This window comes from Cetorhinus maximus, chromosome 2, assembly GCF_964194155.1.
Source record: "Cetorhinus maximus chromosome 2, sCetMax3.hap1.1, whole genome shotgun sequence".
Lineage (NCBI taxonomy): Eukaryota > Metazoa > Chordata > Chondrichthyes > Lamniformes > Cetorhinidae > Cetorhinus > Cetorhinus maximus.
The window spans coordinates 6,745,072-6,758,039 of NC_135880.1; the positions used below are offsets into that span (position 1 = coordinate 6,745,072).

At 51.8% G+C, this 12,968-nt stretch overlaps 1 protein-coding gene across 1 annotated transcript; it reads right to left on the minus strand.

Annotated features, from left to right (window-relative positions):
* Positions 1-6,201: 6,201 nt before the first annotated feature.
* Positions 6,202-12,538, minus strand: LOC144691946 (C-C motif chemokine 19-like). The gene is made up of 4 exons (XM_078560514.1): positions 12,332-12,538; positions 11,380-11,506; positions 9,575-9,703; positions 6,202-7,286 (listed from the first exon to the last, which is right to left on the minus strand). The coding sequence occupies exons 1-4, from the start codon at positions 12,402-12,404 to the stop codon at positions 7,271-7,273; spliced, it is 345 nt and encodes a 114-aa protein (XP_078416640.1). The 5' UTR covers positions 12,405-12,538; the 3' UTR covers positions 6,202-7,270.
* Between the last annotated feature and the right edge of the window lie 430 nt (positions 12,539-12,968).

Sequence of the window (12,968 nt, forward strand, 5' to 3'; positions counted from 1 at the left end):
GTGCGTGCCTGTCCCATGGATCAGGATGCACTTCCCCTCCCATAATCAATGGGAAACCCATGTTGGAAGCTTCAATCACTGAACATTCAACAGTGCCACGGCTGCTGGGACACACATGGTGCCCTCAGTGCTCGGCACTCTTACCTCCCCTGGCACCCCAGCCTCACTGTCACCGGTGGACCTGGGCGCCTGGCACCTCTCCAGCTCCATCGCCTCCTGCTCGTATCTGGTTATAATCGCCAACTGGGCCTGGCACTTCCCCAGTCCGCATCCTCTCTGTGTGACCGTGTGCGGCCTTCTCCTGGAAAGGAGAGAGGAGCATTGATGAGCCCAGCCTGTACCTGGATTGCCATCGCATCCCTGCCACCCCCACCCGAGTGAGGCATTGCAGGGCTCCGGAGAAGCGTGACTCTGGAGCAGCCGCACACTCACACCAAACAGCCAGGGCTGACCCCCCCCTTGCCCACATGCTGCCTCCATCACATTAGTCACCCACACGATTTTAACCTTGCAAAGCAAGGAGTCACAAGGAACGCCAAGGGCAGCAGATGGATGGGAGCCCCCTCCAGCTGGGACCTCCCCTCCCAGCACGTCAGCAGCCTGACTTTGACATTGCGCCTAGGTGCAGGTCCTTGAGGTAGACCCCAAAACAGTACCGCGGGTGTCAGTCTACCACACGCAGCGGGTGCAGAACCCAACTCAGCACAACCCTCTCAGGGTGACCTCGGCATGAGCAATAAATGCTGGCCTACCCAGCGAAGGACACAGCTCGTGAATGATTCAATGCAGTCGCTACATTCAGAGTTGGGGGTGGTGGTGGGTGCCCGGGAGGTGAAGCCTAACTGCTGGGTTAAGTGATCAATGCCAACACGGTACTCACCCTTCCTGAGCTCTCAAGGGGTGGTTGAAACGCTTGGGGCACTGGACCCAGGCGCGCTGCATCACATGGTGTGAACTCGTCATCTCTGCCACCTCCTCCCAGGCACCTTTAGTCCTGTGGGAAGGGGGGGTGGGGGGGGTGGTCCTTGCCCTCCAGTCCCTCAGAACGAGGATCTCACTCTGTGCTGCCAACTCCCTCGAGGAGCGCAACAAGGCACTCGTCTGAGAAGCAAGGGGCACAGTGCCCTGCTGACCTGCCCACCACCCCCTGCCTGGCCTGCTCACCAGCAGCGCTCCGGGGAGCTCTTGTCCTGGCCTTAGTTGACAGCCTTTGCGAGGCTGCAGGAGCGCCCTTTACACAGGCCGCCCGGTCGCCATGGGACCCGGCAGCCATTGTAGCCCCACATCGATTGGCCTGCCCGTGTAAAATGGCGGCATGGAGCTGGTTGCGGGCGGCGATCATCTCCTTGCCTGCCCGCGCCCGTTCCCGACCTGCCCGTCCGACAGGGAGAAAATTCACCCCCCTGGTTATTATCGTGTTATTGCTTTTGGGATCTTGCTGTGCACAAAGTGGCTGCTGTGCTCCCTACCTTACAGCAGGGACGAATCTTCAAAAGCATTTCATTGGCTGCAAAGCACTTCAGGGTGCCTTGATGTTGTGAAAGGCGCTATATAAATGCAAGTCTATGTGCAGAAACCTTGTGGTTCCATTCTGATTACTCCCTTGCCTTTCCGATGTAATCTTACTTTGGCCGGCAGGGTCTAGACTTTGCCCCTTACCTGGGGTAAGGAGACCTTGCCAGACAGGGTGGTGTGATTTATTCAGTGTGCCAGCTGTTATGAGAGGGTGCCCGGTGGGTTATATATCCCTTTAGATTCACTCCTGTGTCACCACCGCACTGTTTAAACCTCTCTCTCATCTGCTTCTTCCGGCACTTTGTACGGTCATTTGAGGTGACTGTGAGGTTTTATGTTTGGCATTTACATGGGTGATGTATCTTTGTGATCAGCCAGTATTGGCAGCATGCCAAACTGCTGGCGGGCAGATTATTGTGCACCAGATTAGAGTAGGTGTTTAGAAAGTTGATCCCTGGAACATACAGTCGTTGAACTCAATGCTCTGTTCAGCTATTCAAGGCAAAACGAGACAGACCCAGAAATAGAGAGAGAAAAATGTCAATTTGCTTCTTATTGGCCCCTTTTCCTAACATCAGGACTTCTTTTATTCATTCACAGGATGTGGGCTTCGCTGGCTGGGCCAGCATTTATTGCCCATCCCTAGTTGCCCTTGAGAAGGTGGTGGTGAGCTGCCTTCTTGAACCACTGCAGTCCATGTGGTGTAGGTACACCCACAGTGCTGTTAGGGAGGGAGTTCCAGGATTTTGACCCAGCGACAGTGAAGGAACGGCGATATATTTCCAAGTCAGGATGGTGAGTGACTTGGAGGGGAACTTCCAGGTGGTGGTGTTCCCATGTATCTGCTGCCCTTGTCCTTCTAGATGGTAGTGGTCATGGGTTTGGAAGGTGCTGCCTGAGGAGCCTTGGCGAGTTGCTGCAGTGTATCTTGTAGATGGTACACACTGCTGCTACTGTGCGTCGGTGGTGGAGGGAGTGAATGTTTGTGGATGGAGTGCCAATCAAGCGGGCTGCTTTGTCCTGGACAGTGTCAAACTTCTTGAGTGTTTTGGGAGCTGCACTCATCCAGGCAAGTGGGGAGTATTCCATCACACTCTGACTTGTGCCTTGAGAATGATGGACAGGCTTTGGGGAGTCAGGAGGTGAGTTACTAGTCACACAATTCCTAGCCTCTGACCTGCTCTTGCAGCCACAGTATTTATATGGCTAGTCTAGTTCAGCTTCAGGTGAATGGTAAACCCCAGGATGTTGATAGTGGGGGATTTAGTGATGGTAATTCAATTGAATGTCAAGGGGCGATGGTTGGATATCTTCTTGTTGGAGATAGTTATTGCCTGACACTTCTGTGGTATGAATGTTACTTGCCACTTGTCAGCCCAAGCCTGGATATTGTCCAGGTCTTACTGCATTTGTACATGGACTGCTTCAGTATCTGAGGAGTCACAAATGGTGCTGAACATTGTGCAGTCATCAGCAAACAACCCCACTTCTGACCTTATGATGGAAGAGAGGTCATTGATGAAGTAGCTGAAGATGGTTGGGTTGAGGACACTACCCTGAGAAACTCCTGCAGTGATATCTGAGCTGAGATGACTGACCTCCAACAACCATAACCATCTTCCTTTGTGCTAGAAATGACTCCAACCAGCGGACAGTTTTCCCCCTGATTCCCATTGACTCCAGTTTTGCTAGGGCTCCTTGATGTCAAGGGCAGTCACACTCACCTCGGGAGTTCAGCTCTTTTGTCCATGTTTGAACCAAGGCTGTAATGAGGTCAGGAACTGAGTGGCCCTGGTGGAATCCAAACTGGGCATCAGTGAGCAGGTTATTGCTAAGCAAGTGCCGCATGATAGCACTGTTGATGACCCCTTCCATTACTTTACTGATGATTGTGAGTAGACTGATGGGGCGGTAATTGGCCGGGTTGGCTTTGTCCTGCTTTTTGTGTATAGGACATACCTGGGCAATTTTCCACATAGCCGGGTAGATGCCAGTGTTGTAGTTGTACTGGAACAGCTTGGCTAGGGGCGTGGCAAGTTCTGAAGCACAAGTCTTCAGTACTATTGCCGGAAAATTATCAGGGCCCATCCAGTGCCTTCAGCTGTTTCTTGATATCACGTGGAGTGAATCGAATTGGATGAAGACTGGCATCTGTGATGCTGGGGACCTCCGGAGGAGGTCGAGATGAATCATCCACATGGCACTACGAGCTGAAGATTGTTGTGAATGCTTCAGCTTTACCTCTTGCACTGACGTACTGGGCTCTCCCATCATTGAGGATGGGGATATTTGTGGAGCCTCCTCCTCCAGTGAGTTGTTTAATTGTCCACCATCATCCATGACTGTATGTGACAGGACTGCAGAGCTTAGATCTGATCCATTGGTTGTGGGATTGCTTAGCCCTGTCTATCACTTGCTGCTTATGCTGTTTGGCAAGCAAGTAGTCCTGTGTTATAGCTTCACCAGGTTGACCCCTCATTTTTGGGTATGTCTGGTGCTGCCTCTGGCATGCCCTCCTGCACTCTTCATTGAACCAGGGTTGATCCCCTGGCTTGATGGTAATGGTGGAGTGGGGGATATGCCAGGCCATGAGGTTAAAGATTGTGTTCGAGTACAATTCTGCTGCTGCTGTGTTCCACAGCACCTCACGGATGCCCAGTCTTGAGTTGTGAGATCTGTTTGAAATCTATCCCGTTTAGCACGGTGGTAGTGCCACACAACATGATGGAGAGTATCCTCAATGTGAAGGAAGGACTTTGTCTCCACAAAGACTGTGCGGTGGTCACTCCTACTGATACTGTCATGGACAGATGCATCTGCAGCAGGCAGGTTGGTGAGGATGAGGTCAAGTATGTTTTTCCCTCTTGTTGGTTTCCTCACCACCTGCCGCAGACCCAGTCTAACAGCTATGTCCTTTAGGACTCGGCCAGCTCGGTCAGTAATGGTGCTACTAAGCCTCTCTTGGTGATGGACATTGAAGTCCCCCACCCAGTGTACATTCTGCGCCCTTGCCACTGTCAGTGCTTCCTCCAAGTGGTGTTCAACACGGAGGAGCACTGATTCATCAGCTGAGGGAGGGTGGTACGTGGTAATCAGCAGGAGGTTTCCTTGCCCATGTTTGACCTGATGCCATGAGGCTTCCTGGGGCCCGGAGTCGATGTTGAGGACTCCCAGGGCAACTCCCTCCCGACTGTATACCTCTGTGCCAACACCTCTGCTGGGTCAGTCCTGCCGGTGGGACAGGACATACTCAGGGATGGTGATGGTGGAGTCTGGGTTATTGTCTCTAAGGTATGATTCCGTGAGGATGATCATGTCAGGCTGTTGCTTGACTAGTCTGTGAGACAGCTGTCCCAATTTTGGCACTAGCCCCCAGATATTAGGAAGGAGGACTTTGCAGGGTTGACAGGGCTGCGATTGCCATTGCCTAGGTGTCATTTGCGGTGCCACAGAACGCTCCTTCATTGTATGTTTGTTTGGGGGGTGACAGGCTATCGGGGGGAGCTGCGAAGCAGATTTTAGGTTACTAAAATCAGCTATGATCTTGTTAAATGGTGGAGCAGGCTCGAGGGGCCGAATGGCCTACTCCTGCTCCTGGTTCGTACGTTCGTATGTTCACATGGAATGAAATAATTTTTGAAGTGTAATGTATGATTTCAGCACAGCCAAACTGTGCACAGCAAGCTCCCATAAACAGCAATGTCATAATGACTGGATAATCTCTTTTTGTGATGTTGATTGAGGGATAAATATTGGTCAGGACACCGGGGAGAGCTCTCCTGCTCTGCTTTGAAGTAGTGCTTTAATATTGAACTAAAGCTAATTTCTGATCGGAGAGATGGAACCCCTGCAGCAATCCGCTCATTGCTGCACCAGGAGTTTTAGTCTATATTATGGGCTCAAGTCTCTGGGATGGGACTTGAACCCACAACTCAGAACATGTGTTCGTATAAATGTATTTAGGACATCTCTCAGAGACACTCCAAACTGACTATGTGATGGGCTGCTCCTGGAACGCAGTCTCCATTGTCATGCAGCTAAGCGCAGCAGCCATTTTGTGCATGGAAAGATCCCATAAACAGCAGTGACTGCTTGACCACATGACCGAAGGGGGCACACAGTGTGGGAAGTGGGCTGATTTCAGCTTGGGTGTAGGGGACGGAGTAGGGGGAAGGAGGGAGGGACACTAGAGTCTCCACATTCCTGTGGGGGGTGGGGGGGGTGGGGGGGGTGGGTGTGCAGAGGCTTTGAGATGAGCCTGGGGTTCCCGTGGCAATTTCCTAATCCTAAGCATCCTCCTCCCTGTTTTCTGGGAGAGTTTGGGGTGAGGGGATGATCAAACTCTGTTATGATGCCTCTCATGGTTGAATGACGCCCTTCCCCACCCCTGCACCCCGCCCCCTCCCACCTCTCCCCACCGTCCCACTGCCATACCCCGGACGCTCGGCATAGGTTCCTACCAAAGAAAAGATTTTTTATAGGACCCGAGCTTCAAGAGAGATGGAACCAAGGTGGGTGTTCAGCTACCAATCAGCCAAGTTCTGGCTGAACAGCAGAGCAGGCTCGAGGGGCTGAGTGGCCTCTGCTTGGTCCCATGAGTCAGGTGTGGATTCGGGAGACTGTGTCCCGGGAAGGAACCAGATTACACTGGCTGTCCCAGAAATAAAATGTTGCGAGGAGACCTGATTTATATATCAAACAACCTTTATTAATTTTTACAATATTATAAAACGTCACAAAAGTATAAGTCTAAAATGAGAAAAGAGTTCAGGTTTATTGAAAGACGCAGGTCAATAAGACGGCTTATCACGGCACGGAATTGAATATTTACAAAGGCAGATGTCATTATACAGAGAAAGATCCCACATCCAACCTCCAAAAACAGCGAGCGACTAAAATAAGGGGGGGGGAAGAACAGGTTCACCAGCAGATGCTGCCCCCGCGTGTGAGGGAAGATTAGGGAAGCCGTGGCCTTTGACTGAACATTCGTCATCAGTATTCACATTATTTTGGGATCGAGTTTTCTCTTGGTCTCTCTCTTACAGTCACCTTCTGGATTGTTTTATTTCCCTTGGCTCAGCGTCAGTAACCCGTGCTGATTGAGGGCAGGGATGCTTCTGCTAGGGAAATGGAACTGCGCCCATTGCAATCACTGGCATTGCCACCCCTGCCGACAGGCACAGATAGAGATGTGGCTCATTGAGCTTCTTTGGGATGTGTTCGAACGTGGGATTCATTCCCCACAGTTCTCGTCAATCACTGCGCAACAGAGCAGGATAAACCCAAGCAGGCGTTACTAAACCCCCCCCCAGGTTTATATACTGTAAGTATCGGGACATGTGCAGCATCGGGTTAGATACAGGGTAAAGCTCCCTCTACATTGTCCAATCTCAGAAGGATGTACCTACTGCAGCTGTGTAATTGTTTTCCTGTTCCCCACAGTAGCTTTGCTGAGTCCCTGAGTGCGATTACCATTTCAGTACTAAATTAGTGCCAATTCAGTGCCAATTCAGTGTTGGCTTTATGCTAAATTGAACAAATTTGTGTCCAGGCTTGGGACTGCATTGGGGCTGTTCATTCTGAGCTCACATTCCACCCGTGAGGGAGGAGAGAGGAGACTTTAAAGGTGGCAGGTCAGGGTCGGACATTTCCAACAAATACATCCTTCACTCTGACCTCAAGTACGGTTCACAACTTTGGTATTTGCTTATTGTAGATGGAGAGAGCCGGAAAGTTTGCTGACCATCATCTCTCCTCATGCCTGTCGCCTCCTGCAAACAGAAGAATTAATATTCATTACGAGAGTCGGAAGCTAGACCCTTTGATAATTGAGAGTGGGAGGGGATTGAATGGGTGGGTAGAGTCAGTGATAGGGGGAGACTGTACATGGGGCTGTGGGAGGGGATTAAATGGGTGGGTAGAGTCAGTGATAGGGGAGACTGTAAATGGGGCTGTGGGAGGGGATTAAATGGGGGGTAGAGTCAGTGATAGGGGGAGAGTGTACATGGGGCTGTGGGAGGGGATTAAATGGGTGGGTAGAGTCAGTGATAGGGGAGAGTGTACATGGGGATGTGGGAGGGGGATTAAATGGGTGGGTAGAGCCAGTGATAGGGGAGAGTGTACATGGGGCTGTGGGAGGGGATTAAATGGGTGGGTAGAGCCAGTGATAGGGGAGAGTGTACATGGGGATGTGGGAGGGGGATTAAATGGGTGGGTAGAGTCAGTGATAAGGGAGAGTGTACATGGGGATGTGGGAGGGGATTAAATGGGTGGATAGAGTCAGTGATAGGGGAGAGTGTACATGGGGCTGTGGGAGGGATTAAATGGGTGGGTAGAGTCAGTGATAGGGGAGAGTGTACATGGGGATGTGGGAGGGGGATTAAATGGGTGGGTAGAGTCAGTGATAGGGGAGAGTGTACATGGGGATGTGGGAGGGGATTAAATGGGTGGATAGAGTCAGTGATAGGGGAGAGTGTACATGGGGCTGTGGGAGGGATTAAATGGGTGGGTAGAGTCAGTGATAGGGGGAGAGTGTACATGGGGCTGTGGGAGGGGATTAAATGGGTGGGTAGAGTCAGTGATAGGGGAGTGTATACATGGGGATGTGGGAGGGGATTAAATGGGTGGGTAGAGTCAGTGATAGGGGAGAGTGTACATGGGGATGTGGGAGGGGGATTAAATGGGTGGGTAGAGTCAGTAATAGGGGTGATTTGGGAAGGGGAGTGGGGTGAGGGGTTTTGGGAAGTGTAGTGGGGGAGGGGTGTTGGGGAGGGGAGTGGGGGAAGGGGTTTTTGGGAGGGGAATGGGGGGAGGGGTTTTGGGAAGGGCAGTGGGGGGAGGGGTGTTGGGGAGGGGAGTGGGGGAGGCGTTTTGGGGAGGGGAGTGGGGGGAGGGGTTTTGGGAAGGGGAGTGGGGGGAGGGGTTTTGGGAAGGGCAATGGGGGGAGGGGTGTTGGGGAGGGGAGTGGGGGAGGGGTTTTGGGGAGTGGAATGGGGGAGGGGTTTTGGGGAGGGGAGTGGGGGGAGGGGTTTTGGGAAGGGCAGTGGGGGGAGGGGTGTTGGGGAGGGGAGTAGGGGGAGGGTTTTGGGGAGGGGAGTGGGGGGAAGGTGTTGGGAAGGGGAGTGGGGGGAGGGGTGTTGGGAAGGGGAGTTGGGGGAGGGGCTTTGGGGAGGGGAGTGGGGGGAAGGTGTTGGGAAGGGGAGTGGGGGAGGTGTTTTGGGAAGGGGAGTGGGGTGTGGGGAGTGGGGGGAGGGGTTTTGAGAAGGGGTTTTGGGGAGGGGAGTGGGGGGAGGGGTGTTGGGGAGGGGAGTGGGGGGAGGGGCTTTGGGGAGGGGAGTGGGGGGAAGGTGTTGGGAAGGGGAGTGGGGGAGGGGTTTTGGGAAGGGGAGTGGGGTGTGGGGAGTAGGGGGAGGGGTTTTGAGAAGGGGTTTTGGGGAGGGGAGTGGGGGGAAGGTGTTGGGAAGGGGAGTGGGGGAGGGGTTTTGGGGAGGGGAGTGGGGGGAGGGGTATTGGGGAGGGGAGTGGGGGGAGGGGCTTTGGGGAGGGGAGTGGGGGGAAGGTGTTGGGAAGGGGAGTGGGGGAGGGGTTTTGGGGAGGGGAGTGGGGGGAGGGGTATTGGGGAGGGGAGTGGGGGGAGGGGCTTTGGGGAGGGGAGTGGGGGGAGGGGTGTTGGGAAGGGGAGTGGGGGAGGGGTTTTGGGAAGGGGAGTGGGGTGTGGGGAGTGGGGGGAGGGGTTTTGAGAAGGGGTTTTGGGGAGGGGAGTGGGGGGAGGGGTTTTGGGGAGGGGAGTGGGGGGAGGAGCTTTGGGGAGGGGAGTGGGGAGAAGGTGTTGGGAAGGGGAGTGGGGGAGGGGTTTTGGGAAGGGGAGTGGGGTGTGGGGAGTGGGGGGAGGGGTTTGAGAAGGGGTTTTGGGGAGGGGAGTGGGGGGAGGGGTTTTGGGGAGGGGAGGAGGGAGGGTGAGAGTGTTTGGGAAGAGTTGGAGTGGTGTTGGGAAGTGAAGAGGGATGAAGAGGGCAGTGGAACAAAGCTGTGACCAAATTAAATAGAACAAAACTCTGACCTTTTTTTCTGGGCTTTGACTTGCTTCCTCTTTGGAGATTTCTTCTTTCTGTTAATCTTGTGTATCAGACTCTTCACCCATGTCACCTCTGGGGGGCTGCACAGATGTCTATGTTGCTTAGTCAGGAAGCTGTTGGACAGGTGAAGGTTGAGGTTAGTCACACATTCTAAACCCCAGATGAAGAAAGATTAAGAAGTCATGAACAGCCTCTCCATAGTCTCCTCCCCCTTAACCCCACACACAACACTCCTGGCTCTCCTGAAACGGACACTTACTACTGAGGTCTTTCAGTAAATTTGCTTCTGTGTTAAAGTGAGGCTCCAAACTCAAGCTCTTAACCCACCTCTTGATCCCATCCCCTGTTCCTTTGCCCCTTATTTCTCTCATGTCTACTTTTGGCTTTAACTAAATGGTGGCATATTGACGTGGCAGAGGACTGAAATTCTCCTTGGGCCATATCATACAGCACAGAAAGAGACCACTCAACCCTCCACGCCTATGCTGGCTCTTTGAAAGATCTGTCCAATTGGTCTCACTGTCCTCGCTCTTTACTCATAACCCTGTATACCTCTTCTTTCCAAGTTTTTATTCCATCCTCCTTTTGAAAGTTATGATTGAATCTCTCCCCGCAGCGCAGGGTGGATCAGAACAATCATCTGTTTCATTTGGGCCATTTGGTTACAGTTACCCTGAGATAGGGAAGGGTAAAATTAACATGTCTTAAGGCATGTTTTATGTGTGTATTTGTGTGTGTATGCGTGTGTGTGCGTGTGTGTTGCACATGTGTGCTTGCACAATTGTGTATGCGCGTAAGTCTGGTAAGCTCAGGATTGGCTGTGATGTCCTCCACGGTCCCCCATGACTCTTATCTGGCCTAAACCCAGGCCAATCCCAATCAGGAGCAGAGAGCAGAACAAAGGGAAAGAGTGGATAGACCAGCAGGATGGACAGGCAAGTGGCAGAAGGAATTTAATACAGAGAAGTGTGAGGTCATGACTTTTGGCAGAAGGGGTAGGGAGAGGTAATATAGAGTTAATGGCACAATTCTAAAGAGTGCGCAGAGACAGAGGGAACTGGAGGTGCATCAACCTTTGTAAGTGGTAGGACAGATTGAGAGGGTGGTTAGCAAAGCGTAATGGATCTTGGGTTCCATACCAGAGGTATGGAGTAGAAAAGCAGGGGAGTTATGCTAAGCCTTTATAAAGCTCTGGTTAGGCCACAGCTAGAGTATTGTGTCCATTTCTAGTCACCACACTTTCGGAAGGATGTGAGGGTCCTTGAGAGGGTGCGGAGGGGATTTACCAGAATGGTTCCAGGGATGGGGGATTTTAGCTGGGTTGGAGAAACTGGGGTTGTTCTCCTTGGAGCAAAGGAGATTGAGGGGGGAGGTGGACAAGATGATGATAGGTTTGGATCAGGTAGGCACAGAAAAGCTGTTCCCATTGGCTGATGGGACAAGGACTGGGAGACACAGATTGAAGGTTTTGGACAAGAGATGCGAGGATGTGAGGAGGAATTTTTTACACAGCGAGTGGTGATGAGCTGGAACTCACTGTCCACGAGGGCGGTGAAAGTGGGAAAAAAAAGCAATGATTTCAAAGGGAAATTGGGGTGGACACTGGAAGGAGATAAACTTGCAGGGCTATGGGGATCGAGTGGGGGTGGTGGGGGGGGAATGGGGCTGACGGGATCGTCCCACAGGAGCTGCCATAGAGTCAATGGGCTGAATGACCTCCTTCTGTGCCCTGTATGCACCCAAAGGTGGGAGAAGGTGTGATAGGAGACCCCCCCAACTCAGTACTCACACCACAGCGTTGATTTTGCAGCCGTTGCCGGGTAATTGCATCTTGTAATCCTTCACGATCTTCGATGGGATCTCAATAATGCTTGTGGAGAGGCAGCAATCCTCCAAAGCATTGCTGTTTTCATTGGCTGGAAGGAAGGACAAACAGAGAGTTAACATCCAACTCCATAATCAGCAGAGAGTGTCCCGTGGCACATGGAGGCACCCACCCTGGCTTCATCTTCACCGACCGTCCTGCAGAGTGCAGCCGTGCTATGATTCTCTTACAGGGATACCTACCCCAGGTCTGTAGGAGGAATGGCAGGAGTGGCAAATGGAGGGAGGAAAAAGGTGGGTTAGTTGGAGTTGAAGAATCCGTGCCGCATCTCGAACAGGAATTCTCCCGAAGAGCCCCGAGTCACTAACTGCCTTCCTGTGCATTGCTGAGCACTTTTTCCAAAATCAGATTTGCAATGCCCAGCTAAGGCTTAACGCCGTTACCAATAATCGTCTGCACACTTTGAAATCCAATAAAGAAATTAAATAGACGGAGAAACGAAAAAGTCTAAATAAAAGCGTGGAACGATACAGACCAGGAGACCATTCAGCCCGTCATGCCTCTACCGGCCCTTTGAAAGACCTATCCAATTAGTCCCAGTTTGCTTGCTCTCTCTCCATAGTCCTGCAACTATCTCCCCTTCAAGTTGTTATCCGACCCCCTTGGAAAGTTACCACTGAAGTTGATTCCACTGCCCTTTCAGGTAATGCATTGCAGATCATAACATGAAAAATAAAAACAGTTCTCCTCTTTTCCCTCCACCTCCCCCGTCCCGGGCTTTCTTAAATAATCTAAAGTCGGTGTCCTCAGCTTTGTGACTTTGCTGCCAGTGAAAACAGATTTTTCCCTAATTATCCCACCAAGGAAACACTTTGGTACTGAGTAAGTTGCTCTCACCACAGAGGGTGTTACTGACCTTGTGAAATGCTCCACAGGATGGTGGAGGTGATGTAGAGGAGAGCAGCAGTGGAGAAAATTGTCCCCCTCATCCTAAGGTGCGGGTAGAGACTCTTTGAGCAGCTTCAGCTTCAGCTTTCTCTCTCTCTCTCTCTCTCTCTCTCCCTTGAGCAGCTTGTAGCTCTGTGCAGCTCTCCTCTCCTCAGCCCCAGCTACTTATACTCTCAAGTGGCTGAAGTTTCATTCTGACTCACCACTTTTTACTAACCACAGAACTATCGGCCAACCCCTGACAGGTTCTCCATTATTTATCTTGGCACCGGTTTAATACCTGAAGCAAATTGTTGTCAGCCAGCCATCTATGCTTTCCTTGTTCAATCCTGGAACCTGTCCCAACTATTCTCTGACCCTCCTCACAAAATCCTCTATCACATCCAAACCCTTTCAAGATTGGATTATTAACTCCCTCAGAATTTGCTGACTGGGAATTCAAAGCTGAGAGCATGCTAGCTTGGTCAGTGCCAGGGCCATGTGTGAAGACGTTCCAACTTTGCATTATTTTGGCACTGATTTCTCAACAAATGATAGGATTTCAGACATTCCCAGCCTCCGGATGACACACTCCTAAACCTTCTCTTTATCACAGAACCTTTATA

Bases quoted from the DNA above. Each gene is read 5' to 3' on its own strand.
- LOC144691946 (XM_078560514.1), bottom strand. From the start codon at position 12,404: ATGAGGGGGACAATTTTCTCCACTGCTGCTCTCCTCTACATCACCTCC. The intron at 11,507-12,331 runs GTCAGTAACACC...CCTTCCTTCCAG, and splicing joins CCTGTGGAGCATTTCACAAG to CCAATGAAAACAGCAATGCT. The intron at 9,704-11,379 runs GTGAGTACTGAG...CCTGTCCAACAG, and splicing joins TGCAAAATCAACGCTGTGGT to CTTCCTGACTAAGCAACATA.